The 14098-nt window shown below is 31.2% G+C and overlaps 1 protein-coding gene across 1 annotated transcript in view; it reads left to right on the top strand.

Moving 5' to 3' along the window:
- Positions 1–14098, top strand: part of LOC106687239 (uncharacterized) — a gene marked incomplete in the record, with an annotated part of 403205 nt that overhangs the window by 344981 nt on the left and 44126 nt on the right. Inside the window, 9 exon segments of the mRNA XM_067045014.1 lie at positions 5219–5377; positions 6633–6888; positions 7986–8200; positions 8293–8508; positions 8725–8898; positions 10354–10569; positions 10750–10887; positions 11871–12092; positions 12992–13189. Coding sequence (XP_066901115.1) covers positions 5219–5377; positions 6633–6888; positions 7986–8200; positions 8293–8508; positions 8725–8898; positions 10354–10569; positions 10750–10887; positions 11871–12092; positions 12992–13189 — 1794 coding nt within the window.

The following is a 14098-nucleotide window of genomic DNA, read 5'->3' as shown; positions in this document are numbered from 1 at the left end:
TATATATTACACTTTGTACAAGAGAATTGGATGACTTCGGCTTCCCACTTTTTAGTCATAAATACTTCAATTCAATAAAGTAGGAAGAAATTTAAAGGAAAAACAAATTATCAGAAAAGGACTGGGTTGTATAAAACGTTTCAATAAACGAAACTAAAAAAGAAACATCTCGTATCTGAAAACGAAAGTTAATAACGTGGCACTAAATAGCATTAAAGAAAAACAAAATTAAATCTGTACTGCTACAATCCATGGAGGGTCAGGGGTGCAGTACTTTGTAAGGAAGTAATATTACTAGACCAACGGTTGTGCAAGAAAGTTTTGATTAGAATCACACTCTACCGCCATATTTTCACCCAATTAAAGCTAGTCACTTCATGAGGTTGGGTTCCCTCCGGAGGGCTCCCGAGCCCACAGTGAAGCAGAACCTTATTTTATCTGCCACAGCCAGATTCGAACCTGGGTCCTTGAGGTTAGTAGTACAGTGCTTTACCCAGAAGAAAGCTAGAAATTCTTGACAAAACCTTTGCACTATTAAATAAGTAATTTCTTACACCCTCCCCCCCCCCCAACCATCTTCTCTTCATATATATTATCCACGGTCAACTATCTTCTCATCATTGTAAAATTTAAACGTTTAAATTATAATTTTATTATATGCATCAGAAAAAAAGTAGCATATGAAGTCGGCTAAATAATTTACTTTGTGCAATAATAAGACATCAATAAATGTGTTTATTTTGTTATAAATCATTCTTCATGTGATGTTATTCTTTATAATTTGGGCAAACAGATGGATTAATTATAAATTGCAAAACGTTAATTACCAATTCAATAGGTGTAGTGACTGAGTTAACTATACTCCTACTACATCTCGCTTAATTTTCCAATTGCTGGACGTCAAAGAGAAGAGAATACAAAACCATGTTAGTGCGATCGAATGTATTCCATTTACTTAATTATCGCTAATGAATCCTGATGAGGTCAGTCGGAAATCTACTGAGTTACGCCATATTATTTTGTAATCATTTCGCCTAGCTCTGGAAAGTTTTGATATAATCTCTATAATTATGGAATCCATTACAATTGTGTTAATACTGTACTGATTTGATAGTGTCGACCGAAATAAAATTATAATTCAACGCAAAAATGTCAGAATTAACTCGTTGAATATTCAGTACATAAAAATTATCTAAGGGAAAGAGCTTCTCCAAAGTAAGACAGTTATTGGATAGTTAAATATTAAGTAGGACGGGAAAAAATCCTTCTGTCTATATGTTAGACCTAAACAGATTCATTCCGAAACCTCTCCTATCTCTAAGACATACATGATGAAATAACTAGTTTTTGAGTGAGTGGTAGTCGTTCTTACATAAGAGAAATTACATATAGGGGCACCCTCGGACATTTGAATAATTAAGGAACCAAACACGCTACGAAGCTAACCTTTGTGTCGGATGTCCCCACTTGAAAGTGTAAACAAATCAGAACGCCGAGTGAAAAACGCGTAATAGTGCGTTTTATTCCCGTCAAATTATAATCGGGAATCCTATCAAATTTTCTTGTAGAAATTTGTTTATCGTTTTAATTTGAGACTATAATATCTTCGCAATACAAAACGGAGTTTATCGCGTTTGTAATGCGATAAAATGTTAGTCACTATTAATAGTGTATGAGGGTGTGCCCACATCTTTTGTCTCCGGTTACCAGCATTTACTATCTTTGTATTGCTGACCATTCAAGACCAATGTAATTTTTGTATAATTTTATTAAATTAAATAATTAAAATAAACACCATAGTTATGTTATTCCATGTTGATATTGGCGGAAAGGATGGAAAAGGATCTTGTTTTGAAAATCAAGTATGTAGTGTTACATGTCCAACTAACACTTTAAAGGACAACATAGGATTTTTTTCCTTTTAAAACGCATAACTGGCAGTTTTTTTTTAATACAGCAATCAGAAGGTTCTAATAATTTTTTATAGCTTCAAGTGAATCACTGTCTAACAAGTTACCCTTGCTCTAGAAATACAGTAAACCTAAAAGATCTTCCTCGATCCTTGTCCCAAGAAATTAAACATTAATGGTGTAGAACATCATTCAATATTAAAATATTAAATTAAATAAAAATAACTTTATTCTTTGACATTAACATGACACAGGAGGTCACAAATATATAATACACAATAGGCACCAGATTACTATGCTAAGTTTCATTATTTTTTATAGACATCACTAACAATCCACTAATGACTAGGTGATGGTACTAGTAGTAATGACTAAGTGATGGTTGGCTATACAAACGAATAGATTGGATATCAGTCTTTGAGAGACTATAGGCTTTTTTAATAGATTTCCATCACTTTCAAGTTAAGAAAAATCCAGTTTTGAATATAAGTTGATAATGTAGTTTTAAAAAATAGAACCTTGCATCACTACACAGTACAAAGCATGCTAGAGAAAAAACTCATTAAACCTGAAAGGTTTCCTAAAAAGTGAACTAAACGGGACCGAAAACTATTGATGGGGTGAGTGGCGTAACCGCTGTGAGGTGGTTTTATAAGTGGAGCTTAGGGCATCACATGTGCCTGGCAGCCAGTGCGCTGTCATAGGCTTAACCCCTCTCTGACGGTTCTGTAGTTAATAAAATTGAATCTCTCAACCCTAGCTTCAAATATTTACCCGCCCCCAGCAAAGCTTGTGAACTTGCAAGTTATATAAAGCTTTCCCTAGAGAGTAAATGTTTTATTTGTAACAAGCGGACAAGTTAAAGAGTCTATGTAAATAGCTGTTTAATGTCGTTAAGCCTTTAAATGTTTATATCAAACTCGTTTTCCTTGAGAAGTGCTTACGTTAATTAAAAATATTAATACCTATACAGAAATTAACATATATTAGACCTCTCCCCACTCCCCCTAAAGAATTTAAAATTTATTAATTTGTAATATCAGAACTTATTCAATTTTGCAGTCACCATTGAAGATTATTTGAGATAACCTACTGTCAGTTACTTTACAAACGCAACCATTCTAAGACTAGTAAACCTAAAAACTCAAGTACCAATAAGAACACAATATTTTAGAGTAAGAAAACATGTTTGTGCGTGAAATCCTGAAGTTTGCAATCCTGTTCTTACTAAAATGAGAAAACTATATTTATTCCGCAGATCCAGCAGAAAATGATAGTTCAATCTACCTAGGCTGTATTCAAACCGCTACAGTTTCTGACCCGATAGAGATTTAAAAACTTCTTTAAAAAAAATGATAAAATATTTTAATAAATATTTTTTTTACATGAAGAAGCGTAATAATAATTATTATTTTTAAATCAAGTTATATTTATTCTTCAATTAAGGAACATTAAAATTAAATCTGTACTGCCACATCCCATGAAGGGTCAGGAGTTCAGTACTTTGTAAAAAAGTACTGTTACTAGACCAACGGTTGTGCACGGAGGTGATTTGGTCAGAATCACGCTCGAAATGAACATACATATATCTATACGGAATAATTTATTCATTAAACAAATGTAAAATAAAAACAAAGACAAATTTAAAAAAGTAAAAATATTTCAAATTTAAGACTAGAAGTTTTAGAACTATGGTGTTCTACCAACCTAACCTTCTTTATAGCAGTGTATGAGGATCCCGCTGGACTGGCACTCGAATAGTCACAGCAGCTGAAATGAAGTATCTCCGGAGAGAGGCTCGCGAAACAAGGAGAGATCAATAAGAAATGAGAGGATGCGAAGGGACCTTGGAGTATCTGCCTTGAGGGACAACACTGTCGAAAAGCGACAACTGGAGTGGTTTGGTTATCTTTGGTGAAAGAAAGAAGACCGAGATTCCCCGAAGGTTATTGAAACTAGGCCCCTGGAAGGAGATAGGTTCAGACCTTCACGGACGGACCATATCTCCAGCTTAGCTAACTTGGACCGAAGCACCTCCACAATGAGAGATCTAAAACGTTCACTGAATTTTCCAACTTTGATATGTTTACACAACCTATATATTTTTGGAAAACTGGCCTACCTTGCGTTTATAAGTAATTCGGAATATAATGACCTCTTTAAGTAATATTTTACACAGTTTAAAGTAGGTTCTCAACCCTTAAGTAGGTTCTGGTTTTTCAAATTATTGGGGACCCGATAGAACACTCCTACATCTCCCATAACTAAATGGCTGACCGTTATTCCGATTTTAATCAACTTTAAAGGTACTGTGTGGGGTGGTGTCTAGATAATTTCAAATTAATTTTTCGAAATTCTACCCACTGCTTTTGCGTACCTCAGCACCGACGTATTTGGTCTAAAGTTTGAGTAAAATGAAAATTTTGACCCTGTCTTATTTGGTAGGGGGTTATATTATGTGGTGCCAATCCAGGGTTATACCAGGTAGATTCATATTTGATTTTTTCTCTCTTAGATGGAATATCAAAAAGATATAAAAAGCATCAAGAAAGTATTGTGATAGATATGTTAAATAACTTTATGTAACCTCTATTTATTAAGATAAGATCAGTTAGTCAAGGACAATTCATGGGTTTGGTTTAAATATCTTGAACAAGTGGAAGCCCTGAGTTGTCCACCTTATAATATAATATTCTGTGGAATATGGTTTTAAACTCTCTGCTGGTTTTGGACAGTTTGCATAGTTCAATATTACATTATTTAATGTTCTGTAACATCCAACTTGGTTTTTACCTATGGATAAAATTACCCATATAATATTGGTAAATATTATAAAATTACCCCTCAAAAAATAAAATAAAATTACCCAATATTGATTGATATATTGTTTAACTAAATAATTATGCATACTGTAAATATTGGATGTGAGATAAGATTTACTTTGCAACTTCCAAGAATAAGAAAGTTACAAACATATATTGTTTTATCCTTTGTAACCATTGAGTTTTGGTGCTGATTATATACTCTGCTTTATTCAAAATAGCCTTTCTTTATAACAATTAAATCATTGTGTCATTGATTTTGGATCACTACCAAGCCATATAAAGCTATTTTCAAGTTGGTAGGGTGTGCTTGATGCTAATACTCAAGGTAAAACAGTAAAAACCTTTATGAAATTTCTATTTTTTCTACAAGAATATGTCGTAAAAGTTAATCTTCTTTTTACTGCCTTCAATAATAATTCTATATGCCATTTTATACAATTAGTGGAATTCACAGTTCTCACCAAATTCTCTATTTATGTTCAGGTTGGGCTACTACAAATGATGAAACACCTCAAGAAGATGAACTGTGCCTTGGTTTGCAATACATGAAATCTCCTAGTGCAGACCTCTCCTCTGGCCTTTATTGGTCTTCACAGCCATGTGATATGGTTGGAGGATACATATGCAAAAAAAAAAATCAAGGTAGAATTAATAAAAATGTATAAATTTTAGTATTTTCAATAAAATAATGGATGATTTATTACGTTTTTAATAAACAACAATGTGTCATTGGACTTAAAAAAAAAAAATGTATTCTGTTGTTTTTATTGTTATTAAATGTTCCTCACAATTTCAAATAGATATAGTGAATAATTAAGTTGAAGTGTATTTCTTTTGTTAGTTTAAGAAATGGATATAACTTGTTAAATTTGTTTATTGGAACTACAACAGAAATACAGTGATTGAAAAATATGCTCCATCAAATTGCATTTTAATAACTTCCAACAGTTTTAATGCAACATTAAAAATAATGTTCCTTAATTTCTTGGAGTGTTGACACAAATGAACAGAATAAGGTTGTAAACAAGTTCAATGATGAAAAAAAATTAAAGACTGAAGCACTAGTCAAAGAAGCATACTTACAATTTTTTTTTAAACTCCTGATGTATACATCGGGACCTGTCCGTTTCTTACTTCAGGTATCCCGAGTGTATGTTGAATTTTTATTAGTGTGGAACAAAGCGTATTGAAATTGTGAGACCTTTCTGTCAAAACATGCATATAATTTATAAGACCAAGTGAAATCCCTGAGGGGGCAAACTGGATTAGTATGTTAGCAAAAAAGACTATTTAAATTATTTTGATTATTGCTCTGATGACAAAAATTTGGGTGGTCTCATATATTAAGAAATAGTGATCGCTTATCTGGTGACTGGGGTTATCTGGGTTGGAAGTCTCGCTGCCACGCTTACTTCTGCGTCCTATGGATGCTTCCCTCGCCCAGGTGTGCAGTGGGGGAAATGGTGAAAACCATAAATCTTCGCCTGTGTTTACGTAACAGATTGCTTCTCCCTCAGGCCCTCATGCTGGCCAGCATGTCCTGGACTCTGGCGTGATGGTATGGGCAGGCCAGGTCCTATCTTGCATGGTGCACAGTTAGGGGTGGCGTCTTCAGGGTCTTCCTCTGTCCGCGGCAAGGAGGCCATCAGAAAGTGAGACCCCCGACCCCTACTTTATACAAATTCAAAAAAGAACCGAAAAATTTGGATTATGTAAATCTGACACCTGATAAATATAGAAACTTGTTTTTATACCATTGTTAAAGTTTCAGCTAATTGATATGTATCCCTAATATTTATTTATTATGATTTATCTCATTTGTATCATCTATTACTTGTTGACTTAAAATATTCCTTCTGCTTTTATCTTTAAATTCTTAAGCTATATTCTGTGCTAGGGGTGACCTTGAGCAAGGAATTAAATATGACTATGAATGGAACTGAGGGCAGGCTGACATCACCCGGCTACCCTGAGCAGTACCCGATCGGAACTGAGCTCTGGTCTAGGCTTGAAGGCCCACCTGGACACAGACTAGTCTTGAATTTCCTGGTTATGGATCTGGAGCACCAACCAGACTGCCTGTATGATTGGATCCTTCTTGATGACCCACCCACCAGGCTGTGTGGTCACTATGATAAGGAGCAGCTGCAAAAGTAATCTACAACAGAAATCTTTCTTTAAATAAAAAATAAGATTACATTATTTTGATATTAGAATGATAATTTTTTTTACAAAACATTAAGCATAATAAATTTCTGATTCATTGTATTAAAATATTTTCAGGCAAACAGTAATATAATATCATTACCTTATAATATCATTTTGTGTCCTACTCACTATTATTTTATGTTGGATAAAAAAATTTTTTTTTATTTATTTTATGTTTGATAATAAAAAAAAACTTTTTTTTATCCCCTTAAGGAATGCTGTGTAGTAGCTAAATTCAACTGTTAATTAGTTATCAAATTTCAATTATCCTCTAACTTAAGGTGTGGTTACCATGTTCCTACAATCAATTACATACACTGAACTAATGATCTTCCATTAAGAGTAATTTGGTAACTATAATAATACATTTTCTATTAGGCATTATTAGAGCATTAGAACTAAATATGGATAAATATTATATATACCTACACTGACTGGTATTAAATATCGCAGCTGCAACTTACTCGCAGTATGTACTTCAACTTCCTGTTGTACTTGACTGTACAACTGTACTTGAAAGTTGTTTAAGTTGCATACACATACATACATGCATATACATATATAATGGTATTTACTTAATATGTGTGAATATGTGCTAAATATTCATAAATGATAGATATTGTTTAGCTGCCTCAACATCAATGCATTTGAAGTTTTGGATAACGTAAAAATTTCTGTAATAAATAATGAAAAAAAAAGGAATATTGGCCTTGAAAGCTCTGAAATGACACAATACTAATCAGTTAAAAGTTTACATCAATGCATTTGTCCTTGTGGTGTCATATTTTTTGAGTTATGAAATTTTGGCAAAATATGCTTATTAATGAGCAATATTATTTTTAAAATATTTAAAAATTCATAGTGATTAATCAATTCATCTTATTTTAGTATGTCCTTGAATTAAGGTTTATTGATATAATTAGAAAGTGTAAATATAAAACAGCTAAAATATTACCTTTTTAGTTAACAAAATGATCTTTAACATTAATGTAAGTTGTTTAAGATATAATATTATTAAGTTTTTCTTTTATTATTTCATTAGACTGCATGTTGTAACAACATCAAATTCAGCTCTTCTTCACTTCCACTCTGACTATTCAGTCTCTGGTGGTGGATTTGCTTTGGAATGGCATGCAGTAGATGTAACTGGATGTCCATTACAAACTACAACTGCAAAGCAGGGAGAACTGGTGAGTCCCAACTACCCGTATTTCCTCCTGTCAGGTCTTGACTGTTCCACTACGATATTGGCCCCTGGTGAGTGCCCAAGAGATGCTATTTTTTATACTATGTTATTTTTATAGTACTTATCGTGAGAAATGAACTATTACTCTTTAACTATTTAACAGAGGGAAAGCGAGTCTGGTTGGAGGTGGAAGATTGGGAGCTGCCTAAGGGTGGGCTGGTTGTTGATGTAGGCGGAGGCGCTGGACGTCTTGTGCCTTACTCTGCCAGCAGCCTGCTCTCTGAGGGTAGTTTTGCTTCTGCTGTAGAGAGGATGCAGGTCACCTTGCGAACTGGTGACAACCCAAAGGGTCGTGGCTATAGGGCCACCTACAAAACAGGTCGGTCTGAATGAGAGTCATGTTCATAAAAAGTAGTTTTTATACTTTATTTTTTCATTTACTTTTTTTTAAATTTATTCATATCTTCTTCATCTACACTGACTTATATATCCATATAACATATGCATTATATTGCTTCACTCTAGAGACATTGTTTCATTTGGAAAATTCCAATTATTTATTTGGAATCTAAATATAAACTTAATATTATTTCAGTTGGTACCATTGTTGAGGAGAGGGTAGTGCAAATGACAAATGTGACCGTTGGGTTCATCCTTCATCTGAACTACCCCTTAGAGCCTCCACCTCAGACTAACTACACTTTGCGACTTATTGCTCCCATCGGATATGTTATACACCTTCAGTTTCATGAGCCCCCTAGAACCAATGGTATGTATACAACCATATTTATTAAAATAACTGTGCTTCTGATTAATAAAAACTTTTTACAAAATTATTATTCTAATATAATTTTTTTGTTTTTGAAATGGCAAAAAAATGAGTTAAAAATGATACTAAAAAAATATTGTATTAGAATAAAAAAATTTTAAAACTTTTATATTTATAAATTTAATGTGTGATTGATGTTGTTGTTCTATGATCTATTAACCTAATTTGATTAAAATTATAAATCAAATATTTAAATTTAAATAGAAAGAAAAAAGAATTTTTTTTATAAGTTTAAAAAACTTGTAATTTTGTATTACATTTCTGAACACAAAAGAAATTGTTTGAAGAAGAGCAGGTTAAGCATATAACAAGGGTGTACAAACATGGCCAAAGAGAACCACGATCTACTTTTTATATTTTATAAACAGCTACTTGTAGATCCACAAATTCAAACTTTTTATTTAATGTTATTCCCTGTTTCTACAAGTCACATCTCAGAACACAAGAACACAAGAAAAATATACTTATGAAAATAAAAATAAGTATTTCAAAATTGTAATGATAAAATCAAATGTATCAAAAATCAAACATAAAAGAAAATATTAAAACATATATACCGCTACTACTCTGTAAAATATGATTTGCAAGTGGTATCTAATGTAATAAGTTCAATTTTTATTTTACTGTTTTTATTTGTTTTGTTATTGTGTTAACTGTTATTTGAACAGTTCACTTTCAAGAGATTGCCGAATCAACTTAGTTTAGACTAAATAATATGGAACAAATAAGAATTACTGTTAAGTAGATATAGAAAGAAATCAGAAGTTTTTCAACCATGACTTAAAATATGAAAAAGAAAATGACAGATTGGAAAAATAGTTAAACAAGCCTATACAGTTGTCTATTTTCATCGAAAAAAAAAAAAAAAAAAATGTGATATAGGGAAAGGGTTTGTTTTCTTTGTGCAAATATAGCTATGATATAAAATGATGTGATTATTTTATAATTTATTTGGAGAAGATTTAATTAATCCATGAACATAGAATATAAAATTATTTCAGTAATATCCCGATATTATTAAAATTCAAGGTTTGCTTTGGCCAGCTTATAGCCTGAGTTTAATCTTGTAGCCACATGAATTTCACTTTTCAGAAGCTAAGAGCAGGTTAAGTGAAGAAATCAGATGAAGTAACACTAAATTTCATTGCAAGCCTTATTAGAAGTATACCTATAAGCAGTAATTCATGTAAGATCATGTAATAATGTCTGAACTTTTTTTAAAATAAACTGTATGTATAAAGTTTTCTTTTTCAATCAATTCATGGTTAACAAACTTTTTCTTGTTTTAATTCATGAACAACACAAATTGCTAACATCTAATGCTTTTATTTAGTTAACAATTTGAGTTTAACATACATTTTAAGCATTAATTTAATACATCATGATTTTCTCCAGGAGTAGAAGAAAATACCAGAGATAAATGTTCTTCAGTTGAAAATCTCATTGAAGTTATCGACCCATATGCTGATAACAATGGTAGCATATGGCTTGTTTGCCTTGCCTCACTGCCACTTACCTTTTCATCATATCTCAACAGTTTAAGAGTTAAACAAATTTATGGGAATACAATAGTAGGAATGAAGCTCAATGCCACTGTCACTGTAAAAAAAGGTAATGGAAAAGCATAATTTTGTTTTATTTTATTATATTTTATCTTAAACACATTCATATTTTAAATTTTTGGTTGACTGTTGAAATCACTTGCTCTTAAAAATTAAATAAATATTTTTTTTTAACTCAATAGTTAAGCAATCATCTATTAAACTCTTCTACTTTGTTAATTTTTTCCAGATCCTGCTTACAAACTAAAATTAAAAAATCCAGAGCTGCCAGTTGAAAGCTGTAATCCAAATCCTTGTCAAAATGGAGGAAAATGTTTGCCATCACAAGTGGGAAAGCATTCCTGTCAATGCTCAGGGCATTTTACAGGTTAGATTCATCTAATTTGTGCTTAGCTTATTTTTTAGGTTATTGTAACAATAATAATTAGTTCTTAATGCTCATTGTTAAAATTATTATGAATATCTCATCCAATAAATCATCATTGGAGGGGTTTATATTAGAGTTCTGGTAGGTAAAAAGGTGGTAGTTTGTTTCCAGTTCTCAAGTTATAATAATGGTGCATTGTTTTAAGATAGGAATGATAAGGAAAACATAGTAACATAGGAGACAGACAAGCTGAGGTGTGTAAAAGATCGTCTCTTAACTAATAAAATATTCTTTTTCAATTTTTTGGTCCTACATTTTAAGCCATCAATTGTTGAAATAGTGCTATATATTTAAAAATAAATGATTTGTAAATATAGTTTTGAGCAATGTTAAAACAGTTTTTTTTAGGATCTCGTAGGAAGCAATAAATCTCAAAGACATGTCTCCTTGGTATTGTTGATTAACATATTGAATCTAAACTTAGTGAGTAATTAATGATTCATTAATTAGGAAAAGTTACTCTATAGCAGTGGTGCCGTGGAAATCAAGAAAGAAAAGTTATAATTTCAAGTTGTTAAATCAGAATCCTAGGAAAACAGAGGAGATAACAAGATTAGGCTTATTGAAAGTGGCTAATGATCACTAATGATGAAAAGATGGATAGTTGATCTGGGGGACCTTGTTATAATAAAAGGAAAATTCTTACAATATAGAAAAATTGCTATAAAAGGCTGATTGTTATCTTATTTTATGAATTGAATACTAGAAACCAACACTTTTAGTTGCAAAAGTTGTCTATGTGCAATCATTTACTCTGTTGATTCTTAATTAGTATCTATAATCATTAATATAAGTATTATACTTTATTATATTTGGTTTTTGTAAATTTATTTTCATTCTTGGGACATTATATTTAAAAAATATATATCATTCTCTTTATATTTTGTTTGACTTTATATTCCTAATGTGAAACACATTTTTAGGATTGCTATGTGGTTTGACGTTCTGTGAAACGGAGCCTTGTCAGTTTGGAGATTGTTCGCTAACCCCAGCCGGATATAAGTGTCACTGCCAACCTGGATATCTTGGTAGAACTTGTGATATTCTTCAAAAACCTTGCTCATCTAACCCATGTGATTCAAGAGGAGAATGCATTGAGACCAATAGGACAGCATTTAAATGTCGCTGTCATGCTTGGTGGGAAGGTATGGCCCGAACCAATATAAAGCGTATTTTAAATTTAAACCCAATTTAGCTTAAGCCATATTTTTGAGTTATTCATAAGCTTTTACATTGCCATTATCAATAAATATAAATTTTTTTGTTGAATTTTTCTTCAGAGTAAGGGTGCATTAGCTCATTTACCATTTAATTAATCAGTTGTTTTATATAATTCTTCATAATAAAAAAAAGACAATCTTAATCTTTTTATTGTACACCAGGAATTTCTTCATAAATTGGAATAATTATCTATTTTTCATACTCTTAAACGGAAGATAGTCAAAGTAGTTTTTGGTGAATTAGGTACCTGTTTACAATATCAATAAAATTTTAATGAACTTGGCTCTATTTCTTTTCAAGATAGATTTTTCCCTCATGTGAATTCAATTTTATTAATTATTACTGATTGTAGCAGTTTTCAAAATTACCCACTAAGTCAAGTATATATATATATATATATATGAAGCTATATGAAGCCTGAATGAAATTAATTAAATATGTTCAATAGCTATTTTTATTTATTTTATTTTTTTAATGACAACCTTGTATTTAATCAATGGTTTTATTTTTGCTTTATGTTGAGTTATAGTTAGTCTTTTATAACAAACAAGAAACTTAATCAAGTTTTAATAAGTATATCATTACCTCTATTTTTCAAGGCCCTCTTATAATATTATATTGCTAGTATAAACATAATGTTTTCAAGTTTCATACCAGAAATATCAATCATTGCAAATGAAAATAAGATTCACTGGAAGATTTATTAATTAATTTTAAGTTATAAGGATTGTATATGATTCAAGAATATATGCTCTGATATATGATGTGCTCTGTTAATATATTATTTTTTAATGCTTTTCCTTTTTTTTTAATTTGTTTACAGGTCCCCGTTGTGAGAGGCGTATGCTGCACATCCCATACAAACCGCTCTCTGAACGTATGTTGCAGGAACCTTTTTGGTTGGGCCTCATAACTGTCACTGTAGTCTTAGCAATTCTAGGACTATTCTGGTGTGCCAAGCGTCATTTCCCAGAGAAATTAGAGAAATTACTTGCTGAAGAAAATGATCGAAACAGGCCTTGTATGTATAATGCATGTCTGACTGTCTGGTATATTATTTTTGACCATACTGTTTTATTTCTGGTAGTGTTAGCTCGTAGTGTGATATTTTAATAGTGATTACATGTTTTTATTCTACTTAGAATAGTCCTTCGTTAAATATTTCAGTTCAAAGCACGGCTAATTTCACATCATATACCTAGAAAGTTATTTTATGTGTACTAAACGAGAAAAAAAATTAATTTTATTGTATTATGAATTAAAATAAAATCCTTTTTTTTTTTTTTTTTTTTTTTTACTGAATTGTACCTAACATGTAAATACATTACTTTAATGTCATGTTTCTATTCTAAGTCTATTCTGTATGTTACATATCTGCATATCATGTTTTATTATTACATGTTTTAAATCTGAATGCTTGTTTATCTAGATTTAGCACATAATTTTGATTCATATTCATTTGAGTCTCATTACATACAATATTTAAAGAACTTTATTTATGTTATTTTAGAGAGGAGATGCCATCTTTAGAAAACATCTAATTAACCTAACAAGATTTTATATAATATGAGTTGTATTAGGTATGAAAAGAAGATATCATAAATTCTAACTTTCAAAAAATAATAATAATAATATTCACAAGTATTAATTTGATCTAAACACTTTTTATCATGTACATCGTTTTATATTTTTTCCAGTAAAATATTGATTGATTTTTATTAATAATAAAATCATAATATCACGTTAATTATGAAAAAACAGGGGCCACAGAATAGCACTTCTGCATCCCTATTTAACTTGTGTGACTTTACATCTCACTGAAGCTTTACACAATTGCACAACATATTTTTTGCTAATTCTAAAATTTTTAACTATAATTGTGTAATAATGATTTTTATACTTGGAGAAGTTTGTCGGGGGGTGCGGTCAG

This window comes from Halyomorpha halys, unplaced genomic scaffold (assembly GCF_000696795.3).
Source record: "Halyomorpha halys isolate HHAL.00 unplaced genomic scaffold, Hhal_1.1 Scaffold934.1, whole genome shotgun sequence".
In the NCBI taxonomy this organism is placed as follows: Eukaryota; Metazoa; Arthropoda; class Insecta; order Hemiptera; family Pentatomidae; genus Halyomorpha; species Halyomorpha halys.
The sequence above is the reverse complement of the archived record's forward strand: the minus strand, read 5'-3'. Positions and strand labels throughout refer to the sequence as shown.